Genomic DNA, 16,257 nt, shown 5'->3' with positions numbered 1-16,257 from the left:
AAAAACAAAGAGTAGAGGATAAAAGTTAACATACTCACGCTGACTCACCTGCCCCCTCCCCCCCAGGTTGGCTGGGTGGGGGCCGTGGCCCTGGGCTGGCACCTGTGCGGCTATCGCATGTCTGGTGGGATTCGCGCATGGCTGGATGTGATTGCCGCGCTCGGGTGGGGGGACCTCAGTAAGAGATGGGGCAGTGTGGGGTCAGTTGCCAACAGGCTCACACTAAGGGATTCACACGATTACTGGGTTCTAGATTACAGGGCTGATTTGTCTAGACTTCTCCCTCCCCTCTTTCCCTGGTTAACAGGCCTCCCACATGGTGTCAACTGGAAATACATCTAGCTGACGATAGCACCAGCATATTCATAGTGTAGGCGTTCAATGTATTTCTTGTTGTCGTTTATTTTTCTTCTGTCTCTCTCTTCTTCCTTTCTTATGTTCCCCCATAACCCCTTCCTGTTCGCTGCTTCGTCTTAATAAACGAGGTATGTTGAATGATCAAAATGGGAGTATGTCATACTCCAATGTGAAACATTAAAACTGTTCAGACAGAGTGGACACTCAGACTTCCATTCTCCGTGTCGAACAGATGAACAGGACAGGTTCAAAAAGAAAAAAAATGTATACGGTCCGCGGGCCAGAAGCATCCCACCACAGGGTCCAATCCGGCCCGTGGGGTTGTTCTGCCTGACAGGCACATTTTAGCTCATGCATATAGTACGTACAAAATCACATGCTTTCATTCGGACATTGGCACTGTAAAACCGTAGATTTGTGTGATCGAGTGTGTGGATAACTGCACTTGGCAGGGGGGTGAGCTTATGGGGGTGCAGGTGGTGGGTGCGCACCCAGGCCTCCAGGGGGCCCAGTTCGCAGGTTTAAAGGAGAAGTGATTGGGTTTGGGGAAGGTCAAAAACAAAAGTAAGATGGTGAATTTGGCTATATTATAGTGTTTAAGTGTTAAAATAATTCAGGCCTTCGCGCTCTTCTGATCGTGTGGCCTGGCTAGCATAGTAAGTAGAGGCCCGCGAGTCATGAACCAATAAAACCCCACCCTTCTCTCAGCTGAGCGACTCAAGGGGCCATATAATACTAATCGCACCCAGGCCATTTGCGCACTTGTTCCGCCACTGGCACTTGGCTCACTTTCGTGTCCACAGTTAAATTCGTTCATTTGGCTCCACCCAGTCAAAATGGATGGGACGTTTAGCACTGTCAATGGCAAACCACACAAACTTGAATGTATAAATTTTGCTTCACTAATTTAGGCAAACGCTAAACTATTCCTTGTGAGTTTAATGTTGTTTGCAAATTTATCCATGACCCGCCTTGTCTCCCCTTCCTGAGACCCATGCGAGGTATTAGCTTATGGAAAAGGATATAGATTTAACATACCTCAACTGGACTTAAGTAAAAAGTTAAAAAATACACCAAATTACCAATTTAATACGTACCTTGTCCTCATCCAACCGATTGCCAGGTTCCCGTAACCCAGGCCCGGATCTAGTTTTACCAACCAGAGTGGGCACTAAGAAAACTTGAGGGGGCACCCCAATGCAGGCTTTTTTTTTACCCTCTCCGGGCTTTTTTTTTTTTTTTTTTTTTCATTCATCTATCTACTTATTCTCGCAGTCGGCGTGATGTCACGATGACGTCATCTCGCATAGCAACGTGTCGCCATTTTGAGATGGGGGCACGCACAGGTAAACTTCTGTAGACAAAACATGACTTACTATTATCACGAGTCACTGCCGAAAGACGAAAAATGAGTGTGTATTGGCCTGCAAATCTGCCCATACAAAGTCGCAGCTAATAGCTGGATAAACGATCTAAAGGAATTGCCTGCAGTGGAGTTCGGAAACATCTACAACTACCTCATAAAGTCACCCAGTAAGTTGACCTTTATAAATTGCGTGGAATATGTACTGTGTGGAACTTAGAAAACTGGTAGTATACACAGAGTGATTATTTCTGCCGTAACCAGTAATTCACCTCCAAGCGTTATTTAGCCGTAAACACGTCACGGCAAAATAACCAATTCCCACCAGGCCAATAATATACCGATTGACCGATCAGAGCAGTTCACGGCAAAAGAAAAATAACGCTCTGCGAGTTGTCGGTTACGGTAATAATAACCACTGCCTAGTCTATTGAATCCTAGCAGCTAATTGGGGCAAAAAAATCGATTAAAGTTTACTCACCAGTAATAAAATGTCGGCTGCAAACGTAAATGTGCCTGGATTTAGGTTCCCACTGGCGAGAATGGTCCACGGAACAGTCTTCTTTTACTGTTCCTCGATTGATTGCTTTCAGCCATTTGCTTGTCCTTTTCTTCTCACGAGGAAGAATGAAGAACTTCAAATGCGGCTCCGAACTTTTCCTTGTGTGACAACCCGCAACACGACAACTTTTAGTCATTCCGACGGAAAAAAAGACCGCAAATAAGACAAAAGTTCAACGCGTTTGTACTACAATGCGCGACAGAGCAACTGCTTGTGACTCCTGTTTTGCCCCCATTTCAATATGGCGACGCTTTGTTGTGGCCGGTGATGTCATTAATACCCGGATGTCCGACTGCGAGAATGTGTCTGGAGGAGAGAGAGGAAGCGCGCGGATAACAAATGAGGTTGGAAAAACAGCTTGTTTTGGTGACTGCTTGTTCGGCGTGGTTGCGGCCAACAGTAACCGTTAATCCTGCAATAAAAAAAGAAGGTGAGACCAACTCTCCGTGCGTTCTCTACATCCAATGTTACGCTACAATAGATATTCCCGACTGTGCTATGAACACCTTTCTCGTATCAATGACTCTGCAGACGTGGCTTTGTCTAAGCAGGTTTATTAACACTCAAAAGGGTGAAACTAAAGAAAACAGATAAAACAACACAATCAAAATATACACAATATATGAAATCGCATATGTATTGCCCCATCTGTAGCAAACTGCATATGAAAATATAAATAAACAATTAGCAGAGCGCCGAGACGCCATTTTGCCGACCCTTCAATTCGTGGGTAATTAGCATATCACAAGTTTCATGCTAAGTGAATCTGTCTCAGTTTTTTGCACTGAAGTACACACAGTTCACATATTTACAGTTTTAAACGCATTTAAACAATACATACTGGCGATGCAACCTCAAATTTAAGGCAAAGTGGTCACAGAGACCGCGCGGACTGCGGCCGTCGTCGTGTGATTCGCTACTGAACAACGTCACTTCCTGTTGCAGTTGGTTTCAAATAAAGTTCGCATGAGATGCAGTAAATTAAGGCGTCCACTAGATGATGCTAATAAAACATAAAGGCAATAAAACTCAGGTATTCAATCACAAAACCCATCAATTTTTTATGCATAACAGAACACGGACATTTTGATTGGGTGGGCACGACTCACGTCTGGGTGGGCCATGCCCACCCCGGACCCCCCATACATCCGGCCCCGGTCACCAGGCATAGTCGATCGAGAGGATCGCTGCACTGGCGTGTCGATCCACCAATGAGTGAATAGTTAAACACATGAAGGACCGCTCCCTCATTTGAATAACATTTCCACTTGCATGTTGGTGCTGACAATGAAATAAGTAAATATAAGGCAAAGCGCTTTTATTTATTGATTGACATTTATTTCAATCAATATATTTATTTTTGTATTTATTTCCACATCTATTTTTGCATTTATTCTTAATTTTTTTATGTAATTTGTTATTTTTGTATTTATATTCATTTTTATTTCTACTTTTATTTAAATGCAGAGACGGGTACAGTAGCCAAAATACGCAAGTAAGCGTTGCGTTGCATCAAAATGCCATTATTTAAGTAAAAGTCATCATCCAAGAAATTTACTCAAGTACAAGTATTCAATGAAAAGAATACTCAAGTAATGAATAACCTTGTTAGTACCTGCTTTGAATGTCAGATTTTCTAAAAGGCGTACATTTTTAATACTGTACTATAAACTATTAAATGACTATCTTAGCCCGCCCCAAAAAATACATATAAATAATCAAATTCCGACAAGAAAAGTCTACAGAAATAAAACATCACCCGTCCAAAGAGCATGAGTGCCCTCTGGTGGAGAATTTAAATGATCACATCCCCAGTTTTTATGGAGAACCAAAGCTGCCAAAATTAAAATTAAAATAAATCAATCAATAAAACGCAAAATAAAAACAAGCATAAATACAAAAATAAGAAATAAGATACAAAAATTAAATATAAATACAAAAATAAATATGGAAATGAATAGCTAATTAATATATTACATTGTATTGGCATGCTTGTGGATGGAAAAAAATAATAATTGCACTTTATCTGCTGTATATCATGTACAATTTATTGGGTCGTTCCATTGAATCGGTGCCATTTGTTCTTTGGATCTCATTCTCAAAATGTCCTAAATTATTATCTTTACTATATTACAGATTAATTTAAAAATAACTACTCCTTTACTATTATTTATGTGATATATAAATATTGATGAATAAGTTTATGTATCATATTTTGATCAACATCCTTAGTCTTTTGAACTGTACAAATGCTTTGACATCTTTGATCATTCGTGCTTGTTCAGGTGTTCATTCATTGCAATAAATATTTTATAATTTCTTGTCCATGTATCTTGCGATTTCTCCTTTAACTATTGTGAGGTGCTCTCAAATTAGAAAACTTGCACCCTTAAATTTCCTACAATTTTGCAGCACCTACATGTTTTGCCATCTGTTGACCAATCGGATGATATTTGACTTTTTGCGTTTTTCTGGGACAAAGTGTGGCCCAGAAATCCGCCCAACATCATTTCTTGGAACATGGCTTAGATATGGCGGAAAACACTCAGGTGACTTGAAGTTCTGCTCTGAGACCCCCAATTTGGCCAACTTTCAAAATTGTCCTATTTGCATGTGTGATTCATCATTGGAAAGCTTAAAATCTCTATTTTGGGGGGGAGAAAATTTTTGAACAGGAGGGCATTTCAAAATTTTTTTTTTTTTGTAAACAGCGAAACCCTATCTGGAGGTGAGAGTATGAAAAAACAGAATTAAAGACGCTAAGACTTTAACGAGATATTATTGTGTACTTACCTTGTTTCGATCCAAAAACTCCATGTAGCATGTATCACTGAGTGTCAAGACACAGTTGTGAATGGCCACAACTGGATTTTGGGGGGATTTTATGGGTGAAACATGGTAATATAACAAGGGTCACGATGCAGAAATCGCAGACATCAAGGAGTGGTCGAGATTTTGTTTTTCATATATTCACCCTTTTAAATGTTTTTTTTTTATATTCTTCTTTGTTTGGCCCATATATATACCATATCGGAGAATATGCGACAGGAACAACAACAAAAAAATACAATTAAGTGATAGTTGTGAGGTAGATATCTGTGACTTTTTTTACAGACACCATTTTTTGCATTGTGACGTAATTTGTTTAAAAGTTTAAAATATGCGAGTGAATAATTTCTTTAAATCGTTATTTTTTTGAAAAGAAACATTAGACATCAATTAACGATTCTAAGCTAAAAATCACAGAAATTTCAAATAACAAATTACTGAGCTTTTTTTATGGCTGGGTTCAAACAAAAGCGGTTGCGTGACATCTGTAAACTGGAGTTTCCAGGGTAAAACTGACAAATTAAAAATAGTTCGGGGGCTTAATGCGCCATGAATCTGTTATGGCAGCATATAGACATATTGTTCTATCAAACACGACAGTTCTTTTGGCTTAAAATACAGCAATTTATTTTAAAGACGGGTGAAAGAGCAGAAACTGCTTTTTCAGACTTGTCTGTGTTTTCTACCATATACGATGGAGCCATCAGATCATGTTTATTGCAGCCTCATCAGCTTATTCCAATGGTCGTATCATTCAAACAACGTGAACAATGTGAAAAAAATCTTTGATGTCATCAACAAGTACCAAAAAGTCATATGTGAGCATGCATTAAAATATGAAATGAAATATGGTGTAAAGGCAAGGTAGGCAAAGCTGATGTGGAACAAAATGCGACCGGGAAACAGATGTAGAGTGAAGGGATTTTATCTAACAAAGGTAAGATGCTGAGGGGGTGCGGGGGTGATGGTTGAGTCTATGGCTGGTGGCTTCGAGGGCTTTGCTGGGTGGGTGTCCTGAGAGCAAAAAATGGCAAGGCATCAAAAATCAAATTTCCCAAAAAGGTCAAGATGGTTTAGTCAAACAAAGTACTGCTTGTAACAGGCAGATTCATCTGGTACCTGCCCAGGCCGCTCCTTAAAAGCAGTGGTGATTGATGATGAGCTGCAGGTGCACTCCCAAGTGTGCCACACCCGGCTTGCCAAGGTTGAACTTAATGCCACATGTGAAAACAGGAAGGGTCACAATAATAAAAGTCAAAGTAGAGGGGAGTCTGGGCTAGGACCACCACATATGGCTCCAATGCACTTGTGCTTACAATTTTCTCACCGATCACGAGACAGTGGTTCAGCAAAACAGTTGACAAATATGAAAAATGAATTAAGAAATTAAGGTAGCAGGACTGCTTTGGTATTCTACATTTTTCTGCTTGATGCTGTATGCGGAAACTGTTGTATTCATGTACCACGTATGTGACAGATTTTTTTTCTTCGCTCATAGACACATAGAAATGGATGCTTGTTTGTATGGCTTAGTTCGTGGAAAAATGATGTTCTTTGGCCATTTTCTTTCTTTTCTCTGTTGCATCTACTCCTTGTGGTGCGTTAACATAAATTAATTCCTAGTCTCTTTGAACTACAGAGATAGTGGCACAGAAATAGATTAGTACCACTGCATAGGGATGGTAGGGACATAACACTACTAAGTTTTCAGGATGCTCAAATTGTCCTAACCAACTTTTAAGCAACCCTATGTACTTTACATAATGAGTTCAGCTTACTCACTCACTCACTCACTCACTCACTCACTCACTCACTCACTATCCAGCGTCGACGTTGTCGCTTGCTGACCGTGCTGCCTCCTTTATTAACTGTCTCCGGGTTTTTCTGCCCTCTGCCTTTCTAAAGGCTTCCTGTATTGTGCTTTTACTCCATTTCTTGATGTTGTCCATGTATGCCGTTCTTGGTCTTCCCCTTTTACGTCGACCCTCCACCGTTCCTTGAATTATGTCTCTCGTCATGCTGCACTTTCTGTTCCTACTTATATGTCCAAAGTAAGACATTTTCTTTTCAATTATTGCTGGTAGAAGTTGCTGCTAGATGTTTAGTTCCTTGAGAATGCTTAAATTTGTTTTTCTTTCTTTCTAGCTGATTCTGAGTAATCTTCGGTAAAACCACATTTCTGCCGCATCTATTTTCTTTTCCTCCTTCTGTATGATGGTCCATCCTTCTGCTCCGTATGTTATCACTGGAAAAATGAGGCTCCTCAGTATCTTGAGTTTCAGGGCATTACTTAATGTTCTGTCTTTCCAAATGTTGTTTAGTTCGATCATTTTCCTTTTTGCTTTTCCGATTCGTCTATTGATGTCTTCCGTGCAGTCTGCTGTGTTACTTTTAATTGAACCCAAGTATTTAAAGTCTCCGACCGTCTCTAGTTGTTCTCCGTTGACCGTCAGATGTTGGGTCTGTTGTTGTCCAATGTGCATGTGTTTTGTTTTCTTAGCATTTAGCTGCAGGTGTTTGTCTTGTCCTTTTTTGTTTAGAGTGTCAGTAATGTCTGTTCAGCTGTATAGGTAATTTAGATTGTCTTCCCATATGTTGTAAGGATAGAATTGACCCAACCATTATTAAGTGAATTATTTTCATTATGTTCAGACCCTTATTCACTTACTTAATGTAACGGTCCATTTTTTTTTTTTTCCTCAAACGCACGTTAGCTAGGCTGAGGACAAGAGATCCCCCCCCCCCCCCCCCCACACACACACACAGAGAACTCTGACCCCCGACAATAATGCATGTCAACATGCCACCTCCTCCATCCCCATCGAAGAGTAGGGGTATTAGATTGTTTTTTCGACCAGCAGCAGCCACTGTAAGAAATGTAAAATGACATCAATGTTGTGGAGGTGGGGAACACGCCACTTATTTTGCTACTGAAAGTCCAACCTGCATCTGAGATAGCAAAACATTAAACTGTATGAACTTGCTAACTTGCAAAACTTGAGTAGGAAGCTGCTTAGAGAGAAGTGTACTTTTACTGCATGTACTTTTTACTGTTAACATTGATTAAACTGTGAGAAATGTGAGAAACTGTGAAAACTCTGCTGGAAACTATAGAACCAGCAAAACGTGAGCTGCTTAGAGAGAGAGGTCCTATTCTGTGTTTCACAGGAAAGTGTTGCAGTCCTACCATTCACCCAAACTGTTTGGTCTTATTAATGTCCCACCCCAACAAAATGTGTACATGCAGGTTATGCTGTTATTGCATCCCTAGTAAAGTTGAGACCAAACCTACGCCCTTGACATAAACATAAAAGTACTGTAGATCCTTTTAGTGGTGAAGACAATGATACTTTTGCAAATATGAGCTTCTGTCCAAAGGTTTGATGAGATAATTCCCCAGCTCCAGTTTAAAAATGTACTGTACAATAGATTTTTACTAGGGATGTACCGAAAGCAAAATTCTTGGCTGAAAAGCTATGGAATCACCAGTCTCGGACGAGCACTCACTCTTATCATGTAGGACAAACTCAGATAAAAAGCTTGAAAAAATAATGAATGCGTTCCAAAGTGCAACTCTTTAGCATTCAGAAACACTAAAAGAATTGAATAAAAAACATTGTGGTGGTCAGTAAATGTTACTTTTATAGACCAAGTGCAGGGAAATATATATGGAATCAATCCATTCTGAGGGAAAAAAATATGGAATCATGAGAAACAAACAAAGAAATAACAATCAAAACACATCTCTAGTATTTAGTAGCACCACCTCTGGCTTTTATGACAGCTTGCAGTCTCTGAGGCATGGACTTAATCAGTATTCTTCATTAATTTGGTCACAACTCTCTTTGATTGCAGTCGCCAGATCATCCCTGCAGGTCAGGGTTTTGCTGTGGACCATTTTTTTTCCATTTCCACCACAGGTTTTCAATGCGGTTGAGATCTGGGCTATTTGCAGGCCATGACATTGACTGGATAAGTCTTTCTCTATGGAATGCTTTGACAATTTTAGCTCTGTGGCGTGATGCATTGTCATCTTGGAAAATGACAAACATATTTTCAATTGAAGGGATAAGAAAGCTGTCTAAAATTTCAATGTAAACTTGTGCATTTATTGAAGATTTAACCACAGCGATCTCCCCAGTGCTGCTGCCTGACATGCAGCCCCATATCATCAAGGACTGAGGGAATTTTGAGGTTTTCTTTGTAAATCTCACTGGAACAGCACCAGACAAAAGTTGTCAAGAATCTGTACTGGACAAGGTGTCAAGAGTCAAAAATCTGCATTGGACAAGGTAAATACTAAATACTAGAGAGGTGTTTTGATTGTTATTTCTTTGTTTGTTTCTTATGATTCCATATTATTTTCCTCAGAATGGAGTGATTCCATATATACCTGTATTTCCCTGCACTTGCTCTATAAAAGTAACATTTACTGACCACCACAATGTTTTTATTCATTTCTTTTAGTGTTTCTGAATGCTAAAGAGTTCCATTTTTGAGCTAATTAATTATTTTTTTCAAGCTTTTTATCTGAGTTTGTTCTACATCATAAAATGTCTGCGTGAGTGCTCGTCCGACACTGGTGATTCCATACTTTTTGCTAGGGGTTGTATCACATGGGAGTATGATATACTCCCATTGTGATGATTATTCATTGTATTTCATATATTAGGAGAAAGCAGCAAGCAGGAAGGGGTTATGGAGGGACAGAAAGGAAAATAGAAAAGGAGAGAGAAGAACAAACAACAACGACGAAAAATACATTCGCCTATTCTAACTATGAATATAGTAGTGCTATCATTAGATAATTGTTTTACCAGTTGACACCATGTGGAGGGCTCAATGACTGAGAAGAAAATGGAGTGGGGAGAGTCAGAGAGAGCAAACACAAATCAGCAATGTGAGGCGTAAAACCTAGTACTATGTGGATCCCAAAAGTACACTTGTGTCGTAATTTATTCTGGAATTTATGTATAAACAATTTTTCTTTACCTTCGTGTGTCTTGTTCTCCGTTTTCTTCAGCGTGTAGAATATCACCACTCCAATCATTAACACAATGATCGCTGCCCCACAGCTGTTACGACTTATCAGCACAACAACTATTTTGGTAAAAATAATAAGAATAAAGATTACAAATCATATTAATATGTCTATTTTTTTATTGAATCTGTCCTGGGAACAAGTGCTGTAACAGAGCAGACAAAGTCTAAATGACAACGGCTAGGATATATTTGCACCCAAAAATGCCATAACTGTGGGATAGTAAAATGCATGCAAGGTATCACTATGTAAATCAATATCAGTGATTCCATACCAGGGGGCTGTAAGAAACCATCAGCAATGCTATTGGAAATTGTTGAATTATCTGTTCGTATGGATATTTGTTCTGATATGTTCTTTTTTTCTATAAATCTGTGCATTCATTCAGAACAATTTGGGTAAATGCACTCTATTTAGTTGGCTGAAGATACGATAAGCATAGGTGGAGTTTGACTTTTGGGGCAGGGGGGGCACAACTTGTTGATGACCTTGAAATGCAGTGTCAACAATTACCTTACAAGATAATTCATAATAATAAGTTGAAAGTAAGCGTTTTTTTTTTGTTTCCCATCATTCTTGAGGGGAATTCTAAATCAGGCTGCTTAGGACAGCTACACTTTTCGCTAAGATTATCATCGATTGAATATGGTATGCCCGCCAGTGTCATGCCAATGTAGTCAAAATTTGTAACCCCTGGGCGTAGGCATTGCGCTGCACTGATTTGCTTGATTTCCCTGTTTTGGTGATGGAGTTATCTACAAGGTTTTAAAACATGGCCCATCCAAAAAAAAAACAACAAAAAAACCATTTTTTTGTCGTATAACGTAACATACGTACTGAACATAAAAAAGGCAATATTTTACTGTTTTACTCATAGGATGGCCTTATAACTGTTATTACTGTAATTCAAGTCCTGTATGGAGTTTCTCCAGTTTAATAAACGTCTATGTCCAAAATATATAACTGTGGTTCTTTTATGGCTTCATTTAATTGTTCAGGTCGACATAAAAGATAAATATTGTGTGTGCGCTCCAGGGGATACAATATCTGATGGTGGTAACTACATTGGCAAGACCGGTGGTGGCTCTGTTGTACAATTAGCGTCTTTAGTGGGGCAAATTGAAACTCCGCTCACCATTTTGACGGTCGCTAGCGTTTCATGGTCCACATTTTCAATCCTTGATTCTTACTCAGTAGTTGTTGTCGCTTTTGAAAGCTTAGCTTTGAAAATATCAATCTTGCCTCTTCGGTCCTCGGGTGGTTTTGGCTAAGCAAAGCAAATGACTGTCATGGGTGCTAGTCACATGATTTGTTGGAAAAATGTATTTCTTTTTAATCAATTTTATAAAAAGATTTTTTTTTTTGTTCATTTCATTCGTTTTTGTTGTTTGTTTTATTGCTTTACAACTTTATTAGATGTATTTTTACCGGAAAACTCTAAATTTGAAAATCATATATAGGAAAGTCAATGACATGCAATGTAATTGGGGGGGGCTGGCCCCCCTGACCCCTCCTTAAAATCCGCTTATGACGATAAGCTTCAATATATTCATCGTTTGCCATTCATATAAATACAAATGGTCAAGGCCACTTCTGAATAGTTTCCAATTTCACATAGTTATAGTCATAGTTAGTATGCTTGCTGGTTTTAATAATAATAATGCATTGGATTTATATAGCGCTCTCCTTACCAAAGACCATACGTCATCCCCAGTTACAGACGCCGCGCAACGGCTTTTGTTTCAACGCAGCCATAAAAAGAAGGTAATTAGTTATATTTATTATTCCAAATGTCTGTCATTTTCAGCTTAGAATCATTTATTGATGTCTAATATTTCGTTTAAAAAAAAGACTTTAAAAAATTATTCACTCGCAGATTTTAAACATTTAAACAAATTATGTCACTAGGAAGAAAAAGGTGTCAGTATAAAAGTCACGGATATCTACCTCATAACTATCTCTTAACTGTTTTTTTTTTGTTACTGTCACATTTTTCACGATATTTTAGATTATATATAATCGATCCAAACAAAGAGAAATTGGAAAAAAAAAAATAAACGTTTAAAAGGGTAAGTATATGAAAATGAAAATCTCGACCACTCCTTGATGTCTGCAATTTCTGTATCGCGACCCTTATTATATGACCATGTTTCACCCATAAAATCCCCCCAAAAAATCCAGTTGTGGCAATTCACAGCTGTGTCTTGACACTCAGTGATTCATGCGACATGGAGTTTTTGGATCGAAACAAGGTAAGTACACGATAATATCTCGTTAAAGTTATGGCGTCTTTGATTCTGCTCTTTCATGCTCTCACCTCCAGATAAGCTTTCGCTGTTTAAAAAAAAATATTTAAAATGCCCTCCTGTTCAAAATTTTTCTTCCCCCAGAAAACTGAGATTTTAAGCTTTCCAAGGATGTATTGCACATGCATATCGGACAATTTTGAAAGTTGGCCAAATTAGGGGTCTCAGAGCAGAACTTCAAGTCACCTGAGTGTTTTCCGCCATCTACATATATATATATATATATATATATATATATATAGTATATACTGTATACATATACAGTATATACGCAGATTATATAACCCGGACATTACATCATTTTTGGTATGGATCGGCAATAAAATATACCACACATTTCCATAGATGCACGATGGACTGTCTTTCCTCGGCTCTAAGATCCAGTAGCAATTTGATTTTGTTATTTGTCTACTTTAATTCTGCTATTTCCAGTTTGCCATGTTGATGATTGCGATGTTTGTTAACCGCTTTTCGTTCTACTGTGAAAAGAGAGAAAATGACGATACATGCCGCGCCAAGGTTAGGTCCCAAACATTACACTAGAACGTGACTCAGATAATGTCCGTGTCAGTTGACCAGGGAAATTGCTTTTAGACATAAGGGCTACCCGTTTAAATTCCGGGGCTTTCTGGAATGGTCTAGTGCATGGGTGTCCAAACTTTTTGCAAAGGGGGCCAGATTTGGCATGATAAAAATGTGGGGGGCCGACCTTGGCTGACGTCCTTCACGTAGAATAATATATTGAAGCAAAAATTAGCAAGCCATTCAGTGTGTCACATTTGCTTTATCATTTTTTTAATGAATAATTTCAACAATCTCGCAACTAGCCTTTGCGGCGTTCTTTCAACTCTTTCGGCTCTTGCAAAATACGACTGCTGTAAAATTAAACTAGCTTCAAGTTGCTTCAATTTCTTTCTGCCTATCTTCCCTGTAATCTTGTCGTAGATGTGAGCGTGTCTTGTTTGGTAACAAGACTCATGGAACCTGCTGATTCATGTGTTGACTTACATCCATAATTTGTTGGGGGGTTTTTTCAAAAAGAAATGTCAAAATTCTAAATTAGTCTGAAAATCATGAAATTTTAGGTGTATCAAATGTGATACATTTGGCAATAAAGGGTTAAAGTGCTGCTGCCTTTTAGTGGGTAAATGAGGAGCAGCATTTCGTGTGTAAGCTACTTCATATGCTGGTTGCAGGACTGCTGACCAATTTATTAAGTCTGTGTGCGGGCCAGATGTTATTGATTTTATGACAGAGGCTGGGGGCCGGATGAAATTTGACCACGGGCCGCATTTGGCCCCCGGGCCGGACTTTGGACATGTCTGGTCTAGTGTCTCATCCAGCCACCTCTCAGCATTGATAGTAAGTACAGAATCTCATTTCTTTTATACTTTTTGGATAGTAATTTTGAGATTTAGGGGGTATTTAGGGGTACTTAAAGGAAACCCTGGATAAAAAGACATGTTGTTCTTAACAGATAAAGGTTAGTACAAGTTATAATAATTTGATATTACAACCCCTCATAATGTTTTCGTTTTAATAAAATTTGTATAATTTTAAGCCAAAAAATTAACTAGTAGGTCGCCATTATCGTTGTTGACATCGCAGGGCGGTGACGTCACATGGGCTCGCTGCCGGATTCCACAGTGTCACTTGTGAAGTACATAAATATGTGGTCGGTTCTGCCCTTCCAATTTGAACCTGAACGTAATATTAATGAGAAGGATAGCCCTGTCGATATTTCACAAAACGATCAGCAAAAGAAAAATGAACATCAAAAATGGGATGAGAGGAGTAGCTTACATGTGTCAAGTTCGCTAGTGACAGCTCCTGCTCTAGTGACGTAGCAGGAGAGTGATGTGAAAAAAATGCTTGCAGATCTTCACAGTAAACTATTGTGTGATCCAACTTATTCCAATATTATTATGGAGATAGTTAGCATCCACACAGCGGTTTGATTATTTTTTTGCATCACCTTACCTTATTTTTATACTTAAAGGCGCTGTCCACGTCCTCGATGATCATCTGTTTATAAGATGTTGCTCCCAAGAGTCCAGAAGCTTGCTTCCCGGTCAATAAGTGACTTTGCCGGGGGTTTTTCATATTCCTGCTGCCCTGGTTATTTAAATCCTCTACCATGTGCAGTTATTTGAGGTCACTATTTTTGTTCAACTTACTAATACGGCTTCTCGCCGCTGTTTTCCCTCAGTTGTTTTTTCTATTGTCTCCCATTTCGCGATCACATGTTTTTTGTGTGTGTTCAATAAACGGTTGTACGCAACCCCTCTGCATTTGTTGTCTAATTTGTGGTCAAGCCTTGCTTCCGCATTCACGGACCATTTGTTGCTTTTCATCTGAGGACTTGAGTTACTGATTGCAGCTAATAGATCGATAAACAATACTCATACTATCTGTTATTTACTTCCCTGATCTAAGTACATGTAAGGCCGAGACTTGAATGGAACAACACTTCTTTATTCAGTGTGCTTCTCATCATATATGTCAGAGACATAACAGAGATTCCTTTTTATACTGTAATACCACGCCCACAGGAAGTGCACACTATGGCAACAGCAGTGTGACATAAATATGTCACATCTCCTCCCCCCTTACATAACATGTCCCAGAAATAACACAAAAATACCACCGGTTTTTCCCTCATTACTTATTACTTATAAATCCAGTCTATCAGGCGGTCGCCTGTCGCATGTAGGATAACGACGTTCAACAGTCACTTCCGATTTTGCACTTGTGGAAACAGGTTCCGATACCGGTTCAGGTTCTGTTTGTGCATTGGTTGAATTAGACACAATTACAGCAGGATTGTTTGGGTTTGACACATCCGGTAAGCTAGACATTTCTGGTATTTCTGACACATCCGGTAAGCTAGACATTTCTGGTATAATTACACTGCTAGCATCATCACAATCAATAGACAGTTCTGGAGTAGTGTCTGGTGTTCCCAACAATTGATCCACATGGCGACGCCAAACACCATCAGCTGTCTGAACTGTGTAGGAAACAGGCCCAGTTTGAGCAATGATGGTGGCAGGGTCACCAGGTGCAAAAACTCGGTTCTTGGAATGCAGGTCTCTGTACTTGACTTGCTTCCGTTGATCCATTTGAACAATCTCGCTCAGGGTTGGTGGTTTCAGAAGATCCATGCCAGTTCGTATCTCTCGAGAAAACATGAGGCTCGCTGGCGATACTTTGGTAGTTGCATGCACAGATGTTCGGTATTTGAGGAGAAATTCGTGTAGTCTCTGATGGAGTGTACTTTGCCCTTGTGATGCTTTGAGAGCATGTTTGAGGGTCTGCACAAACCTCTCTGCCAAGCCGTTGGTTGCCGGGTGATAGGGAGCCGACTTAATGTGTTGAACCCCATTGGCTTGCAGGAATTCACCCATTTCTTTTGACACAAATTGGGGCCCATTGTCTGAGACAAGTTGTGCAGGGGCTCCGAAACGACTAAACATCTCCCCTAACTTCTCAATTGCCTTTTCCGATGTGGTTGATTTCATGATAGCGACCTCTGGCCACTTACTATGGGCATCGACAGCAACCAGAAACATTCGATTTTCAAAAGGCCCCGCAAAGTCAATGTGAATGCGGTGCCAAGGGTCCTGAGGAAAATCCCAAGGATGAAGTGGGGCTGCAGGTGGATTGTTGTGAATCTTCTGGCAAGTTTTTACCGTCTTTTCGATCTGTTTATCTAATCCTGGCCACCAAAAATAACTTCTCGCCATTTCTTTCATTTTAACAATACAACTGTGACCTGCATGCAGTTGCGCAAGCATTT

At 39.5% G+C, this 16,257-nt stretch overlaps 1 protein-coding gene across 2 annotated transcripts in view; it reads right to left on the bottom strand.

The window, feature by feature from the left end:
• Nucleotides 1-5,930: 5,930 nt before the first annotated feature.
• LOC130924158 (uncharacterized) overlaps nucleotides 5,931-16,257 on the bottom strand; it is a 32,999-nt gene continuing 22,672 nt past the window's right edge. For both annotated transcript variants that reach the window (XM_057850540.1, XM_057850541.1), the window contains exons 6-8: nucleotides 10,104-10,211; nucleotides 6,231-6,321; nucleotides 5,931-6,125 (exon numbers count right to left, since the gene is read on the bottom strand). In XM_057850540.1, the coding sequence (XP_057706523.1) occupies nucleotides 6,086-6,125; nucleotides 6,231-6,321; nucleotides 10,104-10,211 (239 nt within the window). In that variant the 3' untranslated portion in view covers nucleotides 5,931-6,085. The remainder of the gene's footprint in view (nucleotides 6,126-6,230; nucleotides 6,322-10,103; nucleotides 10,212-16,257) is intronic.

This window comes from Corythoichthys intestinalis, chromosome 11 (assembly GCF_030265065.1).
Source record: "Corythoichthys intestinalis isolate RoL2023-P3 chromosome 11, ASM3026506v1, whole genome shotgun sequence".
NCBI lineage: Eukaryota > Metazoa > Chordata > Actinopteri > Syngnathiformes > Syngnathidae > Corythoichthys > Corythoichthys intestinalis.
The sequence above is the reverse complement of the archived record's forward strand: the minus strand, read 5'-3'. Positions and strand labels throughout refer to the sequence as shown.